The sequence below is a fragment of the Aplysia californica genome, unplaced genomic scaffold (assembly GCF_000002075.1).
Source record: "Aplysia californica isolate F4 #8 unplaced genomic scaffold, AplCal3.0 scaffold00263, whole genome shotgun sequence".
Taxonomy (NCBI): Eukaryota; Metazoa; Mollusca; class Gastropoda; order Aplysiida; family Aplysiidae; genus Aplysia; species Aplysia californica.
In genome coordinates this window covers 1-26,656 of record NW_004797533.1, presented here as the reverse complement: position 1 = coordinate 26,656, position 26,656 = coordinate 1, and the positions used below count along the sequence as shown (strand labels likewise).

At 38.3% G+C, this 26,656-nt stretch overlaps 1 protein-coding gene across 4 annotated transcripts; it reads left to right on the top strand.

Moving 5' to 3' along the window:
* The first annotated feature begins 3,119 nt into the window (after positions 1–3,119).
* LOC101846658 (uncharacterized protein DDB_G0271670) lies at positions 3,120–16,099 on the top strand. 4 transcript variants are annotated; one of them, XR_220583.3, is made up of 7 exons: positions 3,120–3,336; positions 7,355–7,398; positions 8,232–8,270; positions 9,066–9,924; positions 12,600–12,736; positions 13,215–13,414; positions 14,228–14,314. XR_220583.3 is itself a non-coding variant. In XM_005100855.3 (6 exons), the coding sequence occupies exons 1-6, from the start codon at positions 3,284–3,286 to the stop codon at positions 13,346–13,348; spliced, it is 1,266 nt and encodes a 421-aa protein (XP_005100912.1). In that variant the 5' UTR covers positions 3,120–3,283; the 3' UTR covers positions 13,349–13,990. The 4 variants fall into 4 exon arrangements, 2 of the variants coding, with proteins under 2 accessions (XP_005100912.1, XP_005100911.1); XR_220582.3 differs by having other exon boundaries at positions 13,215–13,493; XM_005100855.3 differs by lacking the exon at positions 14,228–14,314 and having other exon boundaries at positions 13,215–13,990.
* The last annotated feature ends 10,557 nt before the right edge of the window (positions 16,100–26,656 follow it).

Below are 26,656 nucleotides of genomic sequence, written 5' to 3'. Positions count from 1 at the left end.
TAATGATAATCATAATAATACTTATACTACTACTACTACTACTACTGCTACTGCTACTTATTATTATTATTATTATTAATAATATTACTATTATTAACATTGTCATCATCATCATCATCATTATTATTATCATCATCATCATGATCATCATCATTATCATTATCATACAGTACCTTCTTCCCCAGCCTGAGCACATGCTTGTCCCCGTGCTGTATGGCGGAGGTCACCGCGGCCGTCCCATTCTCAGGGGTCGTCTGGAACATAACCCCGCCGTACTGCTCGGCAAACAGGTGGCACTGCGCCGTGTAGATGTGCAGCAAGTCCTTCATCAGCAGCTCCAGCTGGGAACAAGCGAAGTGGGAGAGCATAAATAATAAAAAGCATAGATGTGTATTGCTCTTCAGAGTATGTATTTTATCTATATAACTCCAAAGGTGTTGTAATTAAATTCCTGCAGGCGGTTGAATGATGCATCTGATGTGATATTATGTACATTTTGTCAGCTCTACTTCTCTTTTCATATCGAATTTTACTGAGAGAAATGTATAATGTAAATTTTTTATGTATACCTGCATTTGTTTTTACGGTCCTGTACAGCCAAGAAAAATTTCCCTTTGGGATAATAAAGTATTATCTTATCTTATAACGTTGATAGTGTTTTGTTTTGGCTTTAGATGAGTTTTTACTAAGAGTTTTACAGAACTTGCAACACGATAAATAGGTCATATAAGTGCAGAAGATCAGACTGGGTGGTTGGCGGGTGCTTTTGAGTGGTTTGCTCCTCCTTTCCCATCAAACACTTTTTTTTATTATCCTTATTTTCCCTCCTTTTTTTAATGTATGTTACTCTCTTATAACACTTTGTATTCTTCGGCACTTATATAACCTTAAGTGTGTGGCAAGAGCTGTAAAACTCTTACTAAAACTAAAACTAAAATGAAAGAAGATTAAAGGTGATAACAGAGAGTAACATACAAAGAGAAGAAAAGGGAAAGATAGGGATGATAGACGTTTGAAAAAACTTCAAAACATTTAACACATGAAAGAAACAGGAATTTCTTGATCTAAAGTTTCAGTTATTAGGAAAATGTGACATCATTCATTTTTCCCCTTGTAATCTTCAGTGGTCTTCCATGTGGGGCAAGACGCAAAAACTACCAAGTGCTCAGTGATCTGACTACCTCTTGTCTGTTGAACTCTCCCTGACCATCGGGTAAGATGTTGTCCGTTTCAGGAAGGTGCAGCTGGTTGGAGTACAGAGTGGAGTAGGTCCACGCGTTGATTCCTGAGGCAAACATGACCTCGCTGCTCAACGCTGGCTTTGGCTGGATGGGCGGGACGTTGACAAAGTGCAGCGGGGGGTCGAGGTAGATGTTGTAGTCGTTGGCGATGCGGATGTTGTAGTACATTTGATCTGTGGGTGTGAAAAAGTCTTCAGTGGTCTCTGGAGGCAAATGTATTCCAATAGATGATAATTGCATTTACATAACACATATCCATTTGTAAAGGTATTCTAATTAATAAAATTGCATCTACATAACACATATCCATTTGTAAATGTGTTCTAATTAATAATAATAGAATTTATATAACACGTATCCATTTGTAAAGGTATTCTAATTAATAATAACTGCATTTATATAACACATATCTTTTTGTAAATGTATTCTAATTAATAATAACTGCATTTACATAACACACATCCATTTGTAAATGTATTCTAATTAATAATAACTGCATTTATATAACACATATCCATGCTCTACAGCATGTCATATGAGCTTTACAACTATGGTCACCCCAGCAGAGTTTAGAACACGACTCAGAAACACCCCCAACCTCCGAGAAAGTATACAATGCAAGCTGCAGATTACGTGTGCTAAAACACAAACAGATTGACAAAATCTTTTGTTGTCTATAGCTTGGTACCCATTCCCAACTGGGAGAAGTGAGGAAAATTCAAGTAAAGTGCCTTTTCTAGTGATACAACGTTGGGCTCCTGACATGATTCAAACCTAAGATCTTTATGATTGAGCGTCGAGAGTCTAATTAGTAGACCACCAATGCAACTGTGAATCCCTCCCTGAACTCCCTGTCCACAAATAAAAATCGTCCTCTGAACTCAACAACCAGAAATAAAATCCAAACCATATATATCCACCAACCCTCCCCAACGAACAGCAACCTTTTAAAGTAAAAGAAGAAAACACACACACACACAACAACAAAAACAACAACAACATCCGCCCCCCTAAAAAAAAAACCAACAACAAAAACCCAACAACACAATATAGAGCCAAACATGTCATTATTGTTTGTGTTTAATCCTGCAGCCTGCAGTGTTAGACTATAATAGTTTGACTGTGCACGTGGCCTTATTAATTAAAATTTTGTAAAACGAAAGGGAGGATACTGGACGGCCTTCTTTCGTTTGTAATACGATGCGCTCAAGACTCAAGAACTTCAGTCTTTGTATACGACAGCGCAGCAGTGTGAGTGAGTAATTTTCTTTAGTTTGGTAAACGTTTTTAAAAAAATAAAATGTTTACATATAATCTAGATATAGAGTGAAGTACAACTGAAGTTGGTGAAATGCTTTGCAGCGTGTATTCCATTGAAACGTAAAATATTATTATGCGGTGAAGCCAGTTCGACCCATGACCCATAAGTCACTGAAGACTAGATTTCTCTAATGGCAACTCCTTCCTTCCTGCAAGCTGCCCGTGCGTGTGTGCACCACCTCCCACCTCAAGCGGTTGGTTGGTTGGTACACTGACACTGCGGAGTAGGCTAGGGCCAAGCCTAGGCTAGCAGCCGAACCTCGCAAGCAAGCACAGTCAGCTGCCAATCCCCCCGATTTAACCCGGACATACATGGCAGCCTCGATTTCAGTACAAGAGGTCATGGACTGTGTTGGAGTACATAATGCCAATTTGGTGCGTTCTATTATACATTAGGACCATTAAAAACACTGTTGAATGCAATGAAGAACGGCTAATGTCCAAAAATTTTAATTGTCAAGGTAATAATATTGAATCAACTTAGATAAGTAGCAAACATTACACATTTCTAATCTATTCTCGAAACATTACAGAAACACGAGACGATTACTCTTTACAGTGTAGAGAATATCTGGCTAGATTGAGGCCAGTTGCTGTCGATGTCGCTTTTCATTCTTCGTCCGTGTAACCTAGCATCGGATTTTCAGACCAATTGTGGACTTGTGGGCCTTTTTAGTTTTGTTGTTCTTACCCTGAAGCAGACATGAAATTCTGTATATTTGATGGAAGAATCTAGCAAGGAGCAACGACCTAGATGTCCATGTGGATTTTGGGGGTAAGGGTTGTTAAATGACTCGTAATATCGTTGGTGTTGGTCATGACGGGTTCCCGAAGGCCCCAGTCGATCGTAGCGGAGAAACACTCGCATTAAAAAAACAAAACAATCCGAATCAAAGTTGATTGGTGAATAACCAATAATGCTGATAGTAAGAGATTCACCTTATTGTTATAATTATTGTTTTTGTTTTGGTTACTACCGCTTATAGGAGCTTATTTTCGTAAACACTGGCTGGGTCAAACCGATGAAATGGCTGTCTCCATTCCATGACCATGTCCATGTTGATGTTCGCCCCCCTCTGTGACTGTCTTTCTCCAGTTGCCAGTGCTCCTACCTGGTCTGTAGTGTTAGTCCAATAACGATCCACTTTCAGTGTGTCTGTTTTTATAAGCTAAACAAGCTAAACAAGCTAATAACGTAGCAACATGTTCATATGTCATAGATTCTAGATCTAGATCTCCAGTTCATGATTCATATTGACATGTCAGTATGTCTCTGTCTCAGCCCAGTTCTAATCTAAATCTAGTGACTTGGTGACTGTCCTGTCCCTGTGCCTTGCGCTGTGTCATTAAGTATCAGGTCAATGACAATCCACATTCAGTGCCTCTCTGTTTTTATAAGCTAGACTGGCTAAACAAAAATCAACTGTTTAATAAGATGTAGAATCTATCTAAACTAAATACCAACTGTGCAGATCTGGATCTAGATATAGATCTAGATCTAGCTAGATCTAGATCTAGATCTAGATTCAAGCAACATTTCACATCATGTTTCATGACAAAATTCACGTTGAGGTCCCAGTTGAAGTTGTTTAGCCTGTCAACTAGTCAACTGTCTGTGGCATGGTCAGGATGATGGTTGGTGGTGACCTTTTATGTCCATTTAAAAACACATTTCTATGGATTTTACTGAAAAAGGTTGATAAAAGGCAAAAAAAAGAAGTAAATTTTCAGTTTCAAGGACTTCTCAAGCTGTAGAATTCACCAAACTTTTACAGCCATTTTCTCACTAATTTTAACTCTGAAACAGGGCAACCCGGAACCTCCTTCAATCGCGAGTCGTATCTCAATTTCTTTCAAGAAAAAATTAACAAGCTTTAAGTTAAGCAAGGTGATATCAATAGCTCTACAAACGTAAAAATTGACGAGCACCTGATTCCACCGTGTTGTAACACATTTTTCTCAGTTGGCTGTAAAATTACGGGCATGTTATATCGAAGGTAAATATTTCAGGAATACTTTGTACTCGATGGTTATAATGAGACAGTGATAGGTGGAGCCGACAAAAAGCATGATGATGATGTCATAAAGTCTTGAAACTTGGCAAGCAATAACGGAAGAGATCAATCTAAACATCTCAAGTTGTTTCAATTTAATCTGGCATCAAACTTGTGCGATACCACTTCTTAAAGTCGAGAAGGTTTTTTCTGAGCCTTGAGTACTGCAACAGTTTTGAAACAATCTGAAATGTATAACTCTAAAAATAGACCTTGATTTTCTTGTAATTCATTTCATGTGCCTTGGAAAGCCGTTCAAATTTCAGTTATCATTCAATGGCGTGTCACATGACTAAACTTCGACTTCCCATTGGGTATGAAAGTGGGAGAGCTGTCGGGGACAGGGAAATCCTGTTTTATGTATCAGTGCCAATTGGGGTTCCGTGCGCGGCGAAAATTTGGTCCCCGATTGCGGGTGAATTTTTGGACCGGGTCGAAACTATAGTGACTAACTGTCTCGAGTTCGTTCTACGCTGTTTCTGGACCAGTGTAAATGAAACTTGGCAACCAATCAGAATATAGAGCAAACTAATAATATGTGGACGTCGAAGTTCGTATTAATAAATTAACCTGTACTTTTGGTGTCCGAAACACTTTCGTATCGGCTACACCGAAAACTATAAGGAGTTTGATATTCGCTGCCGAGATGGTAAGAGATCCATCTTCCTCTATGGTGTGCTAAAATTTGAATGTTCTGTGTAGTTGTGCAGAATTTATAATAAATCATGTACTACTACCCCCTTGTCCAAAGCGGCTTTTCATGGAGACCGGCCATTTTCCATACACTCTGCAAATGTTGTGACCTACAAATCCCTGCATGACTATTCCGAGCCCGTTCATTGGTCACTTGAAATAGGGTGCGGCGGGCGTGCACTTCCGGTTGTTTTTCTCTCTGTTCCCCTGTAACATCGCAATGGGGGTATTCCGAGGCGAGAGGTGTTCGTGTCTCAACGGGAAAAAAGTTTTGTTTTATTGAACGGCATGCTAGATTGAATTAAATTATATTTTATGGTTGACATGGTCTAAAGTCATAAAAGAAAGCTTTGCCATTATTAAATCACGCTGCCAACATATTCAAAGATCCCATGTTGTGATACAATGCTATAAATAGAATGCTCTCATCCTGATGCCCCTTTTTCGCAAAATCTAAATTTGTGCACCAAAATTTTAATTATAACAGAATAACTATGAAATGGTTAGTAAATCTGAGGGCAAAAATGATTTCTCCACCCAAAAACACATTGGGTAGCCAAGTTTATCTCTAAAACTCCCAATTAATTCCTGAGACATTGTCGATTTTCTTACAGCGTCTGTTACTGCATGGTCCACTTTTATGAGTATTATGTGGGTCATCCATATTTTGCCGACTTTTACAACCCCATAACTTTTAAATTTATGAACCAGTTCTTAAAATTCTAAAATTCTTGCAATTGAAAACTCTTTCTTTAGGTACAAAATAGAAAAAGGATGAAGCTAAAAATTAAATTTTCATTGGCATTGTTATTTTATGCGACAGCATTATTGTTCTCATGTACACTTAGAAAATCATAGTTTTTTAAATTGGGATGCAGAGGCAAGTTTGTTGAAGGACTTATGAATAAGGTAAAATGAAAGAACTTTGTTTTGTGTTTACACCACAGAGGCATTAATTGCTCTATGTCTGCCCACTCTCCTGTCCTTAGCCTTTGCCTATTTCTTGTGTGTATTCTCAAATATAAAAAAAAGGCTATTTTTGAAAAAAAAAAAAAACCCATTAAAAAGTTAATATCAAAAGATTTTCAAAATTCAAAAAGTACTGTAATCTGCACTTTTGTGTTTACTGTTTTGTCACATAAACAAACCAATCTTTACAGGAGAATAACGATTTTGAAAAAAATCATCCAGCCTTTGTAAGTCAGTCATTAGTCACACCATGGCTAGTTCAAGAGCATATTGACTCTTCACATGCAACAAATGTTCTAAGAAAGTAAAGTAACAGCTGTCATACTAAACTCCCTTTCCCCTCTTCAAAATTGGAAGTGTTATGAATGGTTATTTGATGTCATCGTATTGCATTGAATGTGCGTGCTGGAACATAGCACGCTCGGTGAATGGCACTGTGAATATTGACTAGCTCAAAAATTAAAAACAGCAGTATTAATTGGACAATGGGAGGCAGCCAGGCCTGAGGAGTCCCTCCTAAGGCCTTGGGAATGACTGGGAATTTAGTAAAATCACAGAGATCTGAATGACTCGAGAATTGTTATGAATGTTTATCAGACCTGCCAAGTACTTTGATAAAATCAGAGCTGTCTGGGGGCATTTTTTTTTTTTTGGCCTGTTGAACCCCGGTCGCATTTGCATGACATTATTTTTCTTGAATTCTGTTTCCACCAGTTGTGTATGTAAATTATCATTATAATGACGATAAGACTGCACATTCTCATTGATTGGTTTCTTTGCAATATATGTGCGACTAGTCATAAATGACGTGAGAATGCACGTGTATTTGTGTGTGTTTCCTACTTTCGGTTCATAAAGTTACATGATGGTCTGTTGGAAGTTTCAGATATTTTCCCCCAAACTTTGATTTTTTAAGGATTTTGAGGAAAGAAAGCTAGTTATAATGAGTTTCCTGAAAGTTCTTGTCAGTTTACATTTGCTTGACAGATGTCCTGTTTGCTTGTTATTTTTGTGTCACGTTTATATATTGACTGTGTGAGAACTGTCACCCAATTTATTTCCTTTTTCCCTTCTCAGATCAACAGAGACCTCGGGCCTTTGCTCCAAGTGTTACCGTGAAGGTAATTGTATGAAACTGATTTAGATTAATCATAAGAATATCTTATGCAGATTTAGAATGTTTGTAAGGATGTAATGGGTATATTTTTCCGTTCGTTTTGAGTAATTTCTCAGATAATGAGACATGTGAGGCATCATGGTGAAATCAGGTGCTCGTCAAAATAATTAAAGATATTGGGGTAATTGGCATTTTTCCTCCAATTTTACCGTTTTTTTGCTCAACACCTTTTTTTAAAATGTCCATTTAAAAACATATTTCTGTGTGAATTTTACTGAAAAATACTGATTAAGGGCACAACAAATGTAAATTTTTAGTTTCCAGGGACTTTTTAGCTTTGGAAATTACCAAACTTTGACAGCCATTTTCTCACTAATATTAACTCTGAAAACAGGCGACCCCGACCTCCTTCAATCGCAAATATCTTGACTTCTATTTAAGATGGTTGTAGTTTTTTCATCAAAAGATAGTCAAATAATCAAGCTTTAAAAATGATACCAATAGCCCCAGATGCCCAAAATTGGTGAGCACCTGATTCTACTGCGTCGTAACAGCTCTGAATGTAAACCAGTATATTTTACATATATACAAGTAACTGAATAAAACTTCTTTGAAATAATTTGGTCAACTGTCTGTGATGTACCTCTCCTAGACACTTGAAATATTGTTTGGCCCTTTTTCGGGTTTAATTTTGAAGTTGCAGCACAGAAAAACTGAAAACTGTGCGCTGATAAAAGCGAAGTGTAATAAGTGAAATATTTGTTGTACACTAATTTTTTTATTAGGTATGTATATTTGTTAAAACTTTGCTCACAAGACGATTCTTTTTATTTTCAGCACAGAGGAATCAAGGCCAGAGCAGCTTGTGCACCAGTGGTAAGCATTGATTTAGTGTATGAGTCACTGTAAGAAGTAAGACTAGAGACAAAATGTCTTTGTGCATCTTCTATTATATTCTCCTGTGCCTATTTATTGTTTCTAGTCTTTGGCTTGTTGTGTTATTGTCTTTTAGATAGTTTTCTCTCCCTCATGGAGCCCAATCTTCACTTCTTCCTTCTCTTTATTTTTTTTCTTTCTTTCATGCTTCCACATATCTTCTCTCTGTTGGTGGTTGGAGGGTGCTTTGGTGTGGTTTACTCCCCTTTTCCTTTCAAATATAAAAATTTTTTTTTATTGTCCTGATCTCTCCCCCTTCTTTTATGTATTTATTTCTCTGTTGTGACCCCTCTAATTCACGGCACTTATATTAATATGACCTTATTGTGTTGCAAGTACTGTAAAACTCTTACTAAAACTAAAAACTAAAACATATCTTCTCTGTGGTTCTTCAAAGATTACTCTTTTCAAACTTTTGATAATTTTATCTTTTTTTTGGTGTTATAATGTTTTGTATGAATACTCGGGTTGGAAAGGTGTTAGATTTAGATCATTGGTATTTAAGGATTCTTTCCCAGGTACTTGCGAAAGTTGATTTTAGTTTCCATTTTTTTTGTTTTTTACATAACAAATTTTAATTCCTGTTTTATGGTTTTGTTAGCATTGCTTTTGATGGGCAGGTACACTTTACATACATACATTTAAAGTTTAACAATTATTATGTTTCAAGTATTCAGAAGCATTGACTTTTGATTGCATCTAATAGCCCCTATTTCTGATGCTTTTTTCTCTCAGAATCTTCAAAGTCTTCAATTGGAAGTTGTCACAACCAGCCAAGAAATCGCAGTGTTCCTACTAACAGGATGGACTCGAAACATTTCCCGTCCCATTCCACCACAGACAATCTACCGAGTTCCCTGAGCTCGCCTGGTGAACGGTCGGCACTGGCAGCAGCAGCAGCGGCCCCTACTCCTGCCACGGTTGACACGACAAGTGTTAGCACCAGCAGCACAAACACAGGCCCCAACCACATGTCTGCCGTCATAGCCTCCCCTGGTGGAGGCACCAGTGAAGAAATGGGGCCCTCCGGTATCATCGCGGAAGCCAACAGGTCGGCTTCTGGTCAGCAAATAGCAACTCCCAGTGATTCGGACTCGCAGAGCTCTGCCTCCAGCGATCAGTCTTATGATCCTGTTCGCGACGTCGAAGGCCGCTCTGCCGCCTCCTGTTCCTCCTCCTCCTCCTCGTTGGTTTCAGTCCCCAGCAGCTTAGGAAATTCATATCCATCTTCCTCTTCTACTACATCCAGTACCAAGGATGGTTCTTCTGTGCAAAGAGACACACTTGTGACAGTCCCAAATTCTACAGGTGTAGGGCTAATAAAAGCTGCTGCAACTGCAAGCTCTCCGTCGACTGCATGTGGAGGGAAAATCACAAACAGTGTTATAGACAGTGTTGTTGTAGCAAAGATAAATCTCGCTTCTTCTTCCACCAAAGACATTTCTGTAAAATGTGCGGAGAAAGATGAACAGGCGGGGTGCTCCTCCTCTGGCTCCATAAGCCCTAAAGCACCCACTACAACAGAGAATCGTGAAAACTCTACCTGTGAGGAAAATAGCAGTCAGCAATCGCCTGTGGCCAGAGGAGTAAAGAGGTAAGTAGAAACGTAGCTATGTGCTCCATTATATTGGGATTCGAAGTAACAATTGCTTTTCCAGTCTGTTTTCTTTCGGATTTGCTTTTTTCTCATACGCAGAATAATAGGGAATATTTTTACAATTGTCTTACTTAGTTACTTATGTATGTCTTTGGTCTCCGGTAGAATATTGGCTTTCACAAAAACTTTCTGCCGCCGTCAGGGTCCTGGAAAACTCTTTGAATTTTGGGAAATTTGCAAAAGTCTAGGAAAAACAAATTTTTAACTAGATCTATTGTTAAAATATTTCTTCGAAGTTTAGAAGGCCTCGACTTTACGTATTCTGAAGGGTGCCATAATGTATTTTTGCATGCTGAACTAAATTTTTTTCTCCGAAATGACACGTTATTTATGTTGGAAAAAAGAAATCTGGTTTTGAAAACTCATGGAAAAGTCTTGAAAAAACAAATCTCCTGCTCAGTATGAACCCTGTTGAAATTTAGGCGAGTGAAATTCTGGCAGAACACTGAGGAGATTGATGCTTTTGTTTTATTTTTGGATGTTTTGTTAACTTTTGATTATACTTACTTTAACAATCATTCTCAGGCATGTTTCTCTCAGAGCAAAAGAAAAGAACTTGGATGTGCACATACATCCATTCAATTAGATATCTGCATAATACAAGGCTGCATGTCCTTGGGAATTTGGCGGAAGGCTTGGGATTTATACAGATTTAAAAAATTGAAATACAAAATGATCCTAAGACCCTGATTCTGATTTTAAAAAAAATTATTTTTGCCTTTCGGCTACCCCAACCCATCCCCACCCTCCCAGTGTGTGGGGAAGAAAATCAGGCCCCGATAGTCTGTGCCTCTGTATCTACTTCACACATGCAAAAAAACAAAAAAACTGAGGATCTATGAAATGGAAACAATTGAATTTAAGCTGCTGTCTATGAAAACGTTGATAAGACCCCTGATTCTTTCTGTTCAAAACTCTCTGTCATGTGCAGCTGTCTACATTAACACCCCCTCCCCCCCTCTCTATGCATAGTTCCCTTGTAGTCGCTCAGTGCCACTTTGTCCATAGAATGACGTATGTTGCGCCCAAAGCCAGGAGTAAGGGATACATTTGTTTGACGTGGTTGTTGAAAAATTTCTGCTTTTGTGTAGTGGGTGATGGCCTAGGCGAGCGAAAGAATTAAAAAAAAAAAAAAAGTTCAGATCATTGCTTGAAATTTGGTGAAACTTGAAACTATCGGGTGCAACATGTACAAGCACCCCTCCCTACCTTCCACTCCCATGTTTCCAGCGTAACTGTACAAAACGAGCCTATTGCAATCGTGTTTGTTTACATCACATGCATTCATCTTTTAACCTGCAATCCCTGTTCTTCTTGACACACCAGGGAAGAAAGCTATCCATGGTCATTTTATCAATTTTTAAACCAGACTACTGATTTTTTAAATTTATTGATTACTTAAACATGGTAGTGGTTAGGCAGCCCAGCTTAGGACTACGTAAGACCCATTAAAATTGAGTTTTTTCTTTCTTTTTGGACGGAGGTTGGAAGCGGAGTTTTCATAACTGCTGTAAGTGTTAAATTCTACGAAGTGTATCAGATGAGTAAGACAGTGTGCAGTTGAAGGGTAAAACAAAATGAAATCTTTTAGACAAAAGAGACTGAGCTCAAGTGCCATGATGATAAAATCAGAGTTGAGGGCGGGATAACTAGATTCTGGTGGTTCACACGCCTCCGTCATCAGCTGCTGAAAATTTGTTACTGACTGGTCAACAGGGGTAAAAAATGATTGCTTCGTTCTTTAGAGAGATTAACAATGACGGATGAATAGATTATGATGGCTAGTCAACAGTGACGGGCTGATATAATGACAACACATTGGGCAATGAGAGATTTGCATAGCCATCTTAGATGAGGTTTTTTTAAATTGATGGTTGATGAAATGATGCTGGGCCGGGTTGGACACATATTGTAATTGTTTTACACAGTGCCATTATTCAGAAAAAAATGCAAGGGGGGAATAAAAAGTGACCATCAGTACAGATGACCGTCTTGGCATGGTCGTCTGTACTTTGCAGGTTCTGTGTAGGAGTAATGATAAAGCTTTTGATTTTTGTTTCATCACAGTATTCAGTGGACCTGTTACTGATCCATTTTTCTCTTTCTTTGTTGATGATTATGTGATCTTCTACTTTAAATTTATGGAATTCTTTACCTTTTTTGTGTAAGAAAAGGTGGAAGCGTTTTTGTGAATAGTCTATCGAAGCTTAAGAATTGAAATGGCTAAATGTCCCAGCATAAGAAAGTACTGAATAAGATTGCAGGGTCTTTTTTTATCTTCTACTAAGATGGAGAATATTGAAGGGTTTAGATGGTTAGCTGGGCTTTTTTGGGGGAGGGGGGGGGGTGTTGTTTTGTTGTGTTTTTTGTAGTGTGATGGTACGGAGGGGATTATTTTTTACTCTTTCAGGAAATATATGGATTATATTTTCTTCTCTGCATCATCCATTTACTTTTTTATAATGTCCTGCTTTCTATTAAACAGCAGTTGGCCATTTTCTTTGTTCTTTATGCTTAGTGAAGATTTATCAAAGCATTGATAGTTTTATCTTAGAAGGATTTTCCATATGTACCATTGTATGTGTTCCTCATGTTGATGTACATACTTTCAGGTCAAGAGAAGAAATGGAAGCTTCCAGTGAAAACAAAACCGAAAGTGAACCTTCACCACAGAAAAATAAACGGCGTTGCTTTGTTTGTAATTGTAAACTGGAACTTGCTCAGCGGACCATTGGTCGTTGTCGATGTGGTAAGTGATTCAGTGTCCCTCTTTGTTGTTGGAATTAAAAACTGATGCATCTTGTATTGCCGTGGCAGTTATGTCTGACAATGGTTTTTCTTTTCCTTTTGAATCGGCATTTTTACACAATCCCGTATATACGGTAGGTGGTGAAATGATAACAAGGTGTTGGGATTGAAAGTGATGCTTTTTCCTCAACACTTTATCAAGTCAAAGGCTATAAATGTTAATTGTAAAATATTGTTGCCATGTATTCTTTAAAAACAAATGGTAGACTTAGATGTCAGCCATCTCATGTTTTGAATGCAAGTGAGTTAGTTAGGTTCTTTTTCTCTTCTCCGTAATGACATCAAATAAGCTGTAGTACCAGGAAAAGGTGGGCTTTTGGATGCTTAGCCATGTCTTTGATAATTCTTCCCAGGATTTTACCGTTTCTTTTTTCCTCCTTTCAATACATCAATAATTCTCTTCCATTTCTCCTTAATAGTAGTAAAAAAGTCAATAGCACTACTCTCTGCCTCTGGGCCAGAAAGAGCAGCTGGCCATCACTGCATTACAGTCATCTACTCTACGGATGAGATGCAAAAACTGCCAACAGGCAGTGGCTGTGTCTTTGTTTGAGATAAGTAACGTTTAGTCAAGTTCATTTTCTACTGGCTGGCTGCTCCATGGACCATCTGTGGAAAGGTGAATGCATTTGAATGCCGTGTTGTGCATATTAGAATGCTAGGGGGATGTGAAGTCAAAGGATTTTTACACTGTGCAGGTAATAGGTTTCATCTTACACATGAGTTAAGGTTCCCAAATAAGTGAAAGATTTAATTTAGAAAGTAAGAAAGTCATCTAACTTGTTTTAGCTGTGTGAACAGGAAGTTGTTTCAGTGTTGGGATACGAGGGCTGTCCCATGGAAAACCCGGAAAAGGTCCATAAAAGCAGCAATATTTGTCCTATTATAATAAAAATGTAACACATCATGTCTCCAACATGTGATTTATTTCTCAATGTAATCACCATCATGAGGTTAACAGTGAGAGATTGGTTGCGGGGTACTGTGTTGTTTTCGGCTCCCTTTCCTGCTGTTTCAGTCGGTGATTATATTGTCATGCCTTGCAACTTAGAGAAAAGCAAACAGTGTCATGTCATGAATTTTGCAATATAAGCTGTACTATCAACTGTATTGATAGTAAAAGCTTTTTTAGACACAGTATAGGACAGGTCCTTAGTGAAGGAACATTTGCTCTATGGCCAGCACACTAGACTGAGAAGAAAAATATTTCAGAAAGGGTGAGAACAGTTGTAATCAGGGACCCCTCTTATCTACAATGTCCTTTACCAAATATGCCACAGTGAAATTAAAAGTTTGGTGAGCATGTGACATGTATAATTTGTTGAATATTCATGCTGCTTTTCTGTGTGTGTATGTGTGTGGATTTTCCCCCCCTTTTTTTCCTCCCAAATTGGGGGATGTAGCCATTTATTTCTTGTTTCATCATCCTCAGATCGAGTTTTTTGTGCCCTCCACCGCCTACCAGAGCTGCACAAGTGTGATTTCAATCACAAAGAAGATGGACGACGGGAGGCTCGAGAGAAAATGGTCGTCCCTACTCGACACCTTGGTACCTCATTTCGACGAGATCATGACTTGTGATGAAATTCCCTTTGCCCCTGAATAATTCAGTAACCTCCAATTTTGCCGAATTTGTATGCAGTGCTAGTGCACTGAAATTTCTTTCAGTTTTTGTTGGAAAAGATGATTATATGAGACAGTCATAATAGAAACAGAGGACTGTAAATTTGCACTGGTTGTCAAGTTATGTTGTATAGACTGAAGTGTATATGTTTCTGTGGGGCATTTAAAGCTTTCCTTACATAATTTTTTGAGTGTCTGACAGTGAGCATCTGGCCATGATAGGTTTACGGCTTCATTTCTATGAAAATGTTGTTTCATTTTCTTTCTGCCTGTCAAGTGAGGCAAGAAATTTAATTTCGAAGCGTTCTTTTGTCTATGCAATAGAAATGGAAATGAATAGTCATTAGATTGAAATGCACACCGCCCCCCCCTCCCCCCTCCCTCCTCCTCCATCCATCTGTTTGTGTGCTCATGTGTTACTCATACACAACTACCATTTCTATGCATTTTTCAGAGGGCGTGTTTTCTTCAATATTCTCCCGTAAAAATTGCTGTGACAGAGCTATGGAATAATTTTAGTTTCAGTGTTGTTTTGCGATATTATTGTGGAGGTTTAAGAGAGATACAAGGAGCCAATGGAGGCCTATCACAGATTTAATTTTTTTTTTTTTAAAACAGTTGATATCTACTCCATTGTTGTACTTTCTCATTTTTGTTAGCTTTGCGCCAGAAAAAATGGTTCTTCCACGTGGCAGTGGTTACTTCTCATTCGTAAAAGATTTGCTGATATGATTTGTGAACTCAGTTATTTCATATGAATTCAGTCACTTTATAATGGAAACGCAAGCATTGATTGAGTATCGTTTTCTTTTAACATTCAGTTGGTGTGTCAATTGTCTTTTTTATTTTTTCCTTTTCTTTTTTGGTAACTCATGGCATCTTTGATGCTATTATGAGGCGTTTGGTAAGTTTCAACACAGTACAAATAACTATTCAATATTCCTCTGTTACTTTATGAGATGGGGGGGATGAAGGAGGGGGGGTTAAACTGGTAGTACAATATCAGTTGAGATTAGGTACACTGTTTTACAATGATGAGTTTGTCCTCTCATACTTCAAAATTTTCCTTTTGAAATGCCACTTTTGGCAACGACTGTGATCTGGTACAGATAACCTCCTCAGTAGTCGTTGGAACAGCTCTACTGCTCAGTGTTGGTTGGACTTTCCAGTAAGTTGTCACTTCGCTTTTGACTGCTCTCATGGTGGTTTTATGAATTAGTCACTTCTCCTTGTTTACTCAAATTTTGTTTGGCGCCAGTGTAAACCAAAAATCATTATTTTGTCTGACCAGGCGATGCTGAAAAGAAATAAAAATTGCGTTTTGCAGCCCTCCGTTGTGGAAATTGAACATTTTGGATGGAACTTTCTCTTTGAAAGGGTTTTCTTCTTTTTTTGTGTATGTTAAGTGCATTCTAACCTGCAAGCAATGTGGAAATTATATCTTATAACACACCCTATGGGTGTGTAGTTTGGACCTGTAATGGTCTGGTCCTATGATTTTGAGGGTTTGTTTCCTCTCTTATTTGGTTATAATATGTGAGCAGAATAGTAAAAATTGTGATCCTTTTTTTTTCCGTCATGGTTCCATTAATGTCACTGTCATTGATAATTAATTATTTTGGATAGAGTTTTATTACATCTTATCTGCCTAATGAAATTAAACTCGCTGCCATCTAAAAATATAATTGTTTCCCTTGTGAATTCAGCTGATCCATACTTGCTTGGGGATTGATAAGCTATCTAGTGAGTTAAGTACTTGTTACAGGTCACGGCAAGGATTTCATGCAGTTGAGAAAAGATGTACTTGTCGATAGAAAATGCAGTGAAAATTATTGGGGGGGGGGGGGGGGGGGGAGGGGAAGTGAGGGTAGGGGCTAAACAGACTCCTTGCCACCACATTAACAGCACATACACGTACACACACACAAAGTAGTCATGCACGCACGCGCATACACACAACAGTTGTGCGTTGTTAAGTACATTTTTACTTATTGTATTGTGATTTAAGGGCCTGTGTCTATTTCTGAATGTTCTATATGTCTAACGATTGTCAGCTGAAGAGCTACTGTATGACATTCATATTTTTTGTGAAAGGGGCAGAATCATTATATATATGTGAGTTTGATATAAATTACATGGCGGGTCCTGAAAGCTGAACTTAGGAAAATGCTAAGAGCTCACTCAGCCTTTAGTTCCTCCTGTCAACACATTGATATGTACTGCAGTATGGTATGATGATAATCATAATCTATGGATGACTGTAAATAGTATATATTATTGATTTGTTTCAAATTATTTTTTTGCAGACCAAAGTGATTCTGCACAATGATAAACTTATTAATAATAATATGATCAATGTGTAGTTGACAATTGCTTGTGAGGTAGTGGATATGCTGTTCAATGTTGTGTGCTTCTGCAAATTACTGTGAGTTTCCTTCATTTATCACTTCAAGGTAGAGGAAAGGAAAAATTGATGGATATACTTTGTCATCATGGTTAAACACAAATTGAATCGATCATAGGTGGTGTTCTTCTGATCATCGGGGCACACTTAGATGTGATGTAGTTTGGAAAGAAAATTCTTTTTAGGTTGGCCATTTTGCCTGGCTGCTTTGTAATTAGACTTGGGCTTGGTTTCTGACCATGTTGACTGTGTAGTCGGGACTAGTGAGAGAAGCACAACCTGGAGTCTGATAGTAATGTTTGGTAAAAAATTCTATGCCACTCGTGATAGCGTACGGTCATCTGAGCTTCACTCCTGTAGTTAGACCTGTAAATGTCTTAACTTAGTATGAGGGCAAAGTCGCACGTTACGTAGCCTTTTTGGAGGGCAAGAGGACTTGAGAGCTACAGTGTGTAGATTGTGTCCTTCCTGGAAAATGCGTCAAGATCTTCCTATGAAATCACTTTTCAAGATGGTCACCCGAACACAGACCTTGTTATCATTTCCCCCCCCCCCCCTCTTTCCCATTTATATGAGATTGACGCCATCTGATTAGTAGAAAAATGTGCATATGATAGTGTCCAATAGTGTATTACGTGCATACGACTGTAATAGCAGATAGAGATTCCAGGATTATAGATGTAAGTTATGGATCTGAGAGTGGTGATGTTTTTAGAAATAATAGTGGTGATGATTGATGATGAGGGATTGCGTTTAAGTAATGTTAGCGTTAGTCTTATCTTCCTCTGCTACAATGAGTCACGAGGGATGTGGGCACCCTCTATCCCTTTCCCTACTGGAACCATCTTACGGTTATCTTGTTAGGGATGCCACTTTTCCGCTTTTTTCCGGTATTTCCGGTATTTTGATCCTGATCCGCTCTTCCGTTATTGAGATCGAGATAGAATCTATAGTTGAAAAAAAAATAAATTGGGTTTCAAATTGATATTCATATATGTTAGCGAGTCCGTGGCGCGTGGATTTTCAGCTATTTAAAAAAAAGTTGAGTGGCATCCCTCCCTGTCTTGTTATCAGTACAAACAGGAGTCGGGGGGCTATTTCTTGTAGCATTACAGCTTTGTAATTTTGTCCGTTCACTCAGTGCGTCTTTGTGGGGTTACTTTACGGGGAAATTAAATGCCTCCTTTTAATACCATTTATGGTGCATTTGCACCATGCCGTGAAAAAATGGCCCTAGAGGTTACTTTTTAAATGTTGTTCTCCTTGGGTTTTTTTTTTTCCACTCTTGTTTAACAATTTTGGAAAATACCGTGTGCATGGATTTCCAAGCAATATTTGAGATCATGTTGATGTTTCTGCCTTTTAGAGATGCATAACTGAGCATGAGTTGTAAATGATTTTCATACTGTTCAATGTGGAAGTGAAAGAAATTCATACGTAACTTGTCGATTTGTGGTCGTTTGACGCCATCGGTTGGAGTTGGAGTGATCGTGCGGCAGGTGTTGGTTTATGAGCAAGCAAACTGATGGTGATGAATGAAGAAGAGGCACGTGAGTGTGAGCGCATAGCTTGAGAAATTTAGTTTCCTTGTCTTCCCTTTCCAGTCCCTCTTCCTGTTTGAGTCCCCCCCCCTTCCCCCCCCCCCCCCACCACATCTATGTATTTTGTTTTTTGTGTTTGTTTGCATTGTTAGTCTAACGATTAAGAGAAACAAATTAAATTCTAATTTATTTTTCTGCGCTTACCTCTTTTTTTTTTTTTTCCTTGTTTATTAAAAAAAGAATTGAAACCCCCCCCCCCCCCCCCCCCCTTAATACTTGTTTTGAATGTGGCTGTGTTGACAGAGTTGGATCCTGGCCAGTAGAGAGTACACATACGTTGCTTTTCTCAAATACGTGCTGCTACAAAAGTGTTTTTTGCTCTGTATGTCGGTCATTGTAACAACTGACTGATTTGATGAGGGAAATTATCGAGGTCAATGTGTGCATGGTGATCAGCTCTTTTTCATACACGGTGTTTTCAGTTATGTGGTACAGTGGACACAAACTTGTCTTTTAACAGCCCTCACTCTCACCATCTTTGAGGATAGGCATTGCATAGTAAGACAACATGTTCTATTCACTCCTGAAATTTTATTTCTTCCTTTTCCAAAAAGACAGGTTTCTGGGATAATAAAAACGGGTCTGGTAAAATGTTGTGGAAATGTACAATCTTCTACCTACATGATATTCTACCGAACAGTTAATCAGCTTTTGAGTCATCTATTTCCCTAATGTCTCCCATTTAGTGTGGATACTGTAGTGGTATGTTGGAGTCATGCCTTTGTCACTCTGGAATGTTCTGTAAATTTTGAAGTTCTCAATCTGTTTGTGAGGATTGTAGAAGACCTTTAACCCTATCCGTCACCCTAGGGTCATTTTGTACCCCCGGGGTTATATTTTTCACATTTTAGGATACTTCTAGTACGAAGATCTCTTTGAAACTTGCAGTATTTCTCAAAAAATCATTTTAACAGACTGTTACGCAAAGCGTAGGGATCGGATTAACGAGTAAATTTCCTCTTTGGAAAGTGGTGGCACAGAGTTCCCCATGTCGTATGGATACGATAGTAAAACATGACACACGGAGAGGGTTAAATCTTTAAAGTAAACCTGAACTTGTTTCCCTGTACCCAAGGTAGATTATTTTCGGACATGGATTGTTCAGTAGTCATCCATAAAGGACTTGGTGGACCCAGGGGCAAAAATGTTTGGCTTTATTTTGCAATGGTACTGACTTTTAGATGATTAGTTTTGGTTTATTCAATTGAGAAGTTGGAACAAAAAAACTCAACAAGATCAGTGGGGTGCTGATGGGGGGCATTATTTCTGTTTTGTACTTTCATGATTTCTTTTCCTGCGTCTGATCTGATGTCCCTAGAGTTATTTGGCTGGAAGAATATATATGAAATTTGTTGGGAAAAGATAAAGCGTAAACTCCTTGCACCATGTATCTGTTGGCCATTGTCAGATTTCTAACATTAATTTGCAAGAATGATTATCTTGGCGCTGTGTTATGAAGGCGATGTCCCGAGTTGCTGAACAGGCGTCTGTGCTGTTGCGGTTTGGCGCTTCACTCTCGCTCGTAGGAGACCCGAGTTTGATGCCCGAGTGAGGAGAAAATGTTATCAAGTATCTTGGTCTCTCTGCTGGGATGCTGTATCCCTCTGCTGGGATGCTGTATCCCTCTCACCCTGGGTTGGCCTTGACAGGCAGGATTGGAAGCCTTTTTCCTAAATGATCTAAATTAAATTATGTTGTTGTGGGTATAAAACACCCTTGCATTGAAAAATATTTCAGTTGTTGACCATGTCTTGTTTGTACTCCTAGATTGTTTTTTGTTTCTGCTGATTTTTAAAAAAAGACTTTTGTTTCCATAGTTATAATCAATATCTGATTTAGTGATATCTTTTGACTTGATAATACAAATGTTTCGCATATTGTGTACTCGTAGAATTCAGGAAAATTTTGAGTTTTGAAGTAGTATACAACACCATTATCAATGCTAATTATGAACAGATGGCTTCCACCACCCGTTAAACAAGTTAATCAATATATTTATTTTGGCCTTCTGTTATCATTTCTCCCTCCCACCTCCCTATGATTTGTTTTATTTGCGTAGAGTGATAGTAGTTGTTGCCGTGATTACTTTGTAGGTGTACAGATTCTGTGTAGCTGAATGAGGATGTGGCAATGATGAATGTGACATATTTTATATCTTGAGAGAAAATACCTGTGCTCTTAAACGCTTGTGTCATGAATTTAATGAATCAATGTAACTGGAATTGAGGCTAGATTAACACCATGATATGAAATGTCTCTCAGTCATGGTAATGTTGAAGTCATATATATATAATGTATTAGAGCACTGTTTCTTTGTTCAAGCCATCAAGTTGATAAAATGACAGCTGACATCTCCAATCTATCATGCTGTCTAATGTCTGCGGGATGATATATAAGGGCGAAAAGTGCATCAAGGTTCTCCAGTAGCTTGGAAAGATGATGAGCTCATATTGTTGCCATTTTGATAAGACTGGATAACTTCAAAATTTTTTATTTTGCTTTTTTAAATTTTGTGAAACGTATTCAATGAAGCATGTTTCATATGCTGGTTAAGAATTTATATATTCAAACAAACTACCAAAAGTGGACTTTTTTTAAGAGATAAAAAAATTGGATAAGTCCAAGCCGTCTTTTAATAAATCAGTTTTTTCCTTTTCCTGAAAAATTCCAATCTCGTCATGACGGCGACGATGCATTACAATTACATGCTTATTTCCAGAAGCACAGGTGGTGAGGTTGGTGGGAACACAGGATTCTTCTGCTCTTTCTGCTTCGTTCTAGAGTTTGTATCATTATTCCTAATCTGATCCTGGTGAAGTGTAGATGCTATTAGTAGTATTATTATACTATAAACTGCGTTTCAATTGTGACCTCAAGTAATTTCTTTTGTTTTGTACTAATTTCCTTCTATTATTATCGTTATTATATTGTGATAGAATATATCATAAGAGTGGAAGATATCCCTTTAACCAATAAAATTTCTTTATCAATGTTAGAAAATAAAGAAATGGTCTCTTGATAATGAAGACGGTACGAACTTTTTAATGAAATCTTGGGAACTTTTATGCTCGTGTCTTTACATGGCAGATTATTTTAGATGTTCATTATTAAAGTAGTTTCTGCAATATAGTTTGTTTTGCAATCTTCTTCTCACCCTCTCCGGCAACCCACCAGTTGAGGTAGAAGGTGCAATGAGCTGGTCGGGATGATTTGAGGAGGAAGTTGTGTTTTTCTATATCACACTCAGTGGTACACGTTTAGTTGGTTAGCATAGACAGTGCTGCTTACAAGTCGCTAATGTATTGTAACTTTGCACCGCCACAGAGATTGAAAAAAGTTATATTTTCAGTTTTTCTCTTCTAAGTGGAAAGTTGCCCCAATTTGGCTGTGTTTTGATGATGTTCATAACCTTCTGCTCTATTTTTTTTCTCTATATTACTGACCTCCTTATTTGAATAGCCATTGATATGCGATGCTTAAACAAGAGCTGAATTGTCCTTCTTGAACTGTGTCATCAGGATTATTCCACATAAAATTTGCCTAGATGCTTTGTTTAGATTTAGGGAATGTAATTGGGCATATTTTTTGTTTAGCCCAGTTGAATGGTTGAAATCTGGATTTTGGATTGTTGTAGGATTTTTTTTTAAATGGCATAGACTCACATGGAAAAAAAGAGTAACATTTGTGGCTTGTATGATGTCCGACTTGTCATGTGTGTTAGTCTAGCCTGAAGATGGTGGCATTTGGAGCCCAGCCAACAGAACTGCAACAATTGGCGTGTTTGGCTCTGAAAAGAAATTCTTTAGTTGGTAACTTTCTGATGCTCTTTTTACATCATTGCTGGTTTACCTTACTTTGATACATGCATGAGACATACTCCCTTACTAAGTATGACTGTACATAAATTAAGAAAATAAAGGCACATTTAAATTGACGTTGGTGAGAATTTTGCAAGTGTTTATCTTCGTTTTCGTTATCTTTGAATTGTGACCCTTATTTTTTTCAACTGTCTTTTAAAAAAATCCCATCTCATTAGTCTATAGTCTAGTAGTGCTGGTTGGTTGAGTTTTGGAAAGAATCTCTGATACCATCCTAATGGTCTTTTGTTATATTTAGGCTCAACTTTTTCACAATGAAGCAAGAAATAGCCATCTCAAGCTTTTTTGGGGGGAGGGAGGGGGAGGGGGGACATCTTATCCTTTTCACAGTTAAATTAGTTTTACCATAACCCTGTGTTGAATCTGATAATGTAATCAATACTGCATATATATCACATATGTATGTAGTAGGCCTACCAAAAGTATTCTTATTTTAATTTTAGTTTTGTGAAGGAAAAAATAAAGCAAGAGGCCAGTAGTTTTGAATAGAAAATGTAGACAGAGTGCTGAAATTTGTTGTTGGTGGGTGTTGGGTGCTCTGCTCCTTCTTTGCTATCAAATGTCTATTGTCCTTATCTCTCCCCTTTTTTGTGTTTGTTACTCTTTTGTAACATCTTCTAATCTTCAACACTAGTATGACTGGTGGGAACAAAACAGAGAAATTTAAAAGCAAAAGTGAAATCCTCTCCTTTTCTTCAAGAAGTCAGTGTTTTTTACTAGTGCCCTTATCTGTTTCCTAGGAAATATTGTGGATGGTTGGTGGGTGTGCTGGTGTGGTTTGCTCCTTCTTGCCTACCAAACTCAAATATCTATCTTCCTTTATAACTAAAAAAACCTTATATTTCCTACTGGTATGTGTTGCAAGTGCAGTAAAACTCTTACTGAAATGAAAAAAACGTATATTTCCTACTGGTATGTGTTGCAAGTGCAGTAAAACTCTTACTGAAACGAAAAAAACGTATATTTCCTACTGGTATGTTGTTGCAAGTGCAGTAAAACTCTTACTTAAACTAAAAAAATCTTATATTTCCTACTGGTATGTGTTGCGAGACAGTACAATTGCTACTTAAACTTAAACTAAAACGGAGGAAATATTGTGATAACTGCTAAGTGCCCATACCTGTATGCAGAAGCAATCCAGCTGTTGTATTCTATTTTGCATATATCCTGACGGGCGTCTGTGGGATAGCTGTTAAGCGTGTTAAACGCTTTGCCATCACATGCAGATGGCTGGACTTCAATTCCTCTGTGGGAGGAATTTTTATCGAGTATCTCTTGTCTTTCTACTGAAATGTCAGCTCGAGTTGAGCCTGCCTCCTAAACGATCTAAACTGTGTTGATTGGGGTGTAAAAACACATTCTAATAAACAAATGTTTGAAATTTATTTAGAATTTTGCCAGGGAGGCTGGCCTTAATTTTAATGAGGCTACTTTTTAAAATTTCAACTGCCAAGAGGGGTCACATTTCTAACAAATGAATTGTGCTCCTATGGCCTATTTAATATGTCCTTATCTTGTCCAGTAAAACTGGACACACCACACCACCTTGTACTTTACTGGACACACCACCTAGTACACAAATGAGATCAGGTGTCTGAAAACCGGAGAAGACCTTTAAAGTCTTGCCACTGTGTGGATATTTTTTTGGGTTCCATCTGAGCAGATGCTCATCTTTGTGTCTCCTACTCCTAGATATAACAAAAGGGTCTCCATCTACAATAGAAACCATATATAATAACAGGGATCCGTTTAATCCCCATTTTTTCCTACTCTTTGTCTCTGTTAAAAGTTATCGGCAATGACAGGGCCTCATCGGAGCCCAATCGGTTACTGTATAGCAGGGACAAATGATCGTTAACAGTGGAGAGAGAGAGAGAGAGAGAGAGAGAGAGAGAGAGAGAGAGAGAGAGAGAGAGAGAGAGAGAGAGAGAGAGAGAGAGAGAGAGAGAGAGAGAGAGAGAGAGAGAGAGAGGGGGGGGGGGGAGAGGGAGAGGGAGGGAGAGAGAGAGAGAGAGAGAGAAAACACGCAGCATGTGAAGCGAAAGAGGGATGCGGTGTGATGCAGACTTCGAGCTCGTCCTGAGCCAAGCTACACGCAAATGTGTCAAGCACAGGCTTGCCACAAGGCCAAAACCCTTGATCGTGGGTACTTGTGGCAAGGGAAACTACCCATGAATAAATACAGCTGGGTTAGTCCACAAATGCTTATTTCCCTTGCATTTCTGATTTAGCAGGAATCTGATATAACAACAGGACTTTTTCTCTAGTCCCACCATCCCTGTTATATCAAGTATCCACTGTATTCTTTTTCTTTGCTGCTCAAACAAACTGGATAAAATTGTAGGACAAAAGAGAGTTGGTCAGTTTCACTTTATTTTCCCCTTGAAAACACTAAACTAGATTGGACCTCTAAATTCAAAGATCATGTCAACCACCCTTGACTGGATAGTGTGAATGACCTTGTATGTGAAATTACCATAGTTGGATAGTTGGAAACATCTTGGAATGGATTCGATCCCAGTTTTCCCACTCTTTTGGAGCCTTTCCTTATGGAGCGTTGGTACTGTGTCACAAGTTACGCAGAGCAATTCCTTACATCCAAACTGAAATTCATCATCTTTGCACCGTCTTTAAAGTGGGTGGATGGCGGGAGCTCTTGAGTGGTTTGCTTCTTCTTTCCTATCAGACATCTATCGTCCTTAATATCTCCCCCTTCTTTTTTATGTTTGTTACTCTCTTGTAACACCTCTAATCTTCTGGCGCTCATATGACCTTATGCAGTTGCGAGGGCCGTACAACCTCTACTAAAACTTTTTTTAAAAAGTCTTTAAAATGCATAGATCTGATCTTATATTATATTTGAAAATTTGTCCCCAAAGGGTTTCCATGTTGTATGGTATTTCATCAGGGAAGGGCACTATTCTCGTCTGAAAAGCTTCCATCTGTTGCACCAGGAGTGGACTTAAGTTGACCACCACATACAGTCTGGTACATTACATGCAACACCAACGAGGAACACTCGAAACCTCAGGTGACAGATAGCTGGTACAATTTGCCATTCCCCAACTGATATTTCTGAATATTTCGTCTAATACTAATACGGTTAACCTGAATTTGGGACGTGCCGAACACATTTGTCAGTCCCCGACGTGTTTGAGTTTGAGTTATCCATGCTCAACAGTAGGCCTACTTAAGTTTTTACTAAAGTTCTAACAAAATAGGCCTACTTAAAACAAGAGTTCCTGAGTTTTAGTTTTGATTTTGTTTTAGTAAGAGTTTTACAGACCTTGCAACATAAATAAAGTGCGTGGGTGGTTGGCGGGTGCTCTGGTGTGGTTTGCTTCTTTCCTATCAAACATGATCTGTCGTCTTTATCTCCCCTCCTTCTTTTTTGTGTTTGTTACTCTCTTGTAACATCTCTAATCTCCGGCACTTATATGACCTTATTGTATTGCAAGTGCTGTAAAACTCTTACTAAAACAACATAAATAAAGTGCTGAGAACCAGGGGTTTCTCTAGGTGTAACACTGCCAGAGAGAGTAACGTACAAAGAAAAGGAGAAGAGATAAAGACAATAGATGTTTGACATAGGAAAGAAGGAGCAAACCACACCAGAGCACCTGCCAACCATCCACAAGAGTTCTTGATACTGATAATTTTGTAAGATTATTTATAGCAAAAACAAAATTGCTTGGTGCAGTTGATAACCAGTATGCATTGCAAGTCCACTCGAGGTCCAAAGATTTCTACTGCTTTTGAGAAATATTTTGTCACTGCTGACTGTTCTTGTCACTTGTTAAAAGTACGGTTTTCATAATGACAGACTTAAAAAAAAAATTAAACCGGCAGTATTATATATATAAATAGATATAATATAACAAAAAAAGAGAGAGACACAAAAAAAGAGAGAGAGAGTGAGAGCGACAGATAGATAAATAGATAGAAAGATAGATATATATATAAATAGATATAACGAAACAACAAATGTTTTTGACTCAACAAAAGATGTTGCTCCTACCACTAAAAACAACAAAGCTTTAAAAGTCTGTAACTCGGCTTATTGTGTTTTTTAATACTCCGTAGATCGCGCCAACTGTGAGACTGACCTTGATGGGTTTGTCCTGGCTGTCGCAGCTGTCCAGAGGCCGCACAAAGGTCAACCTGGTGTACTGACCTTGCTCCATCCCTCCCAGGAGCAGCCAGTGCTGGACTGTGTCCTTGGCCGGCATGAAGTGACCATTGGCGTGGCGGTCCTGGGAACAGACTCGAAATAATGACTTACTTTTCTTCTTCTTCTTCTTCTTCTTCTTCTTCTTCTTCTTCTTCTTCTTCTTCTTCTTCTTCTTCTTCTTCTT

What these genes read in the sequence shown, in the direction of transcription:
- LOC101846658 (XM_005100854.3), top strand. Translation starts at nt 3,284, where the DNA reads ATGGAAGAATCTAGCAAGGAGCAACGACCTAGATGTCCATGTGGATTT. An exon ending in TGTCCATGTGGATTTTGGGG is followed by an intron (nt 3,337 to 7,354) that starts GTAAGGGTTGTT and finishes TTCCCTTCTCAG; the next exon opens with ATCAACAGAGACCTCGGGCC. An exon ending in GAGCAGCTTGTGCACCAGTG is followed by an intron (nt 8,271 to 9,065) that starts GTAAGCATTGAT and finishes TTTTTCTCTCAG; the next exon opens with AATCTTCAAAGTCTTCAATT.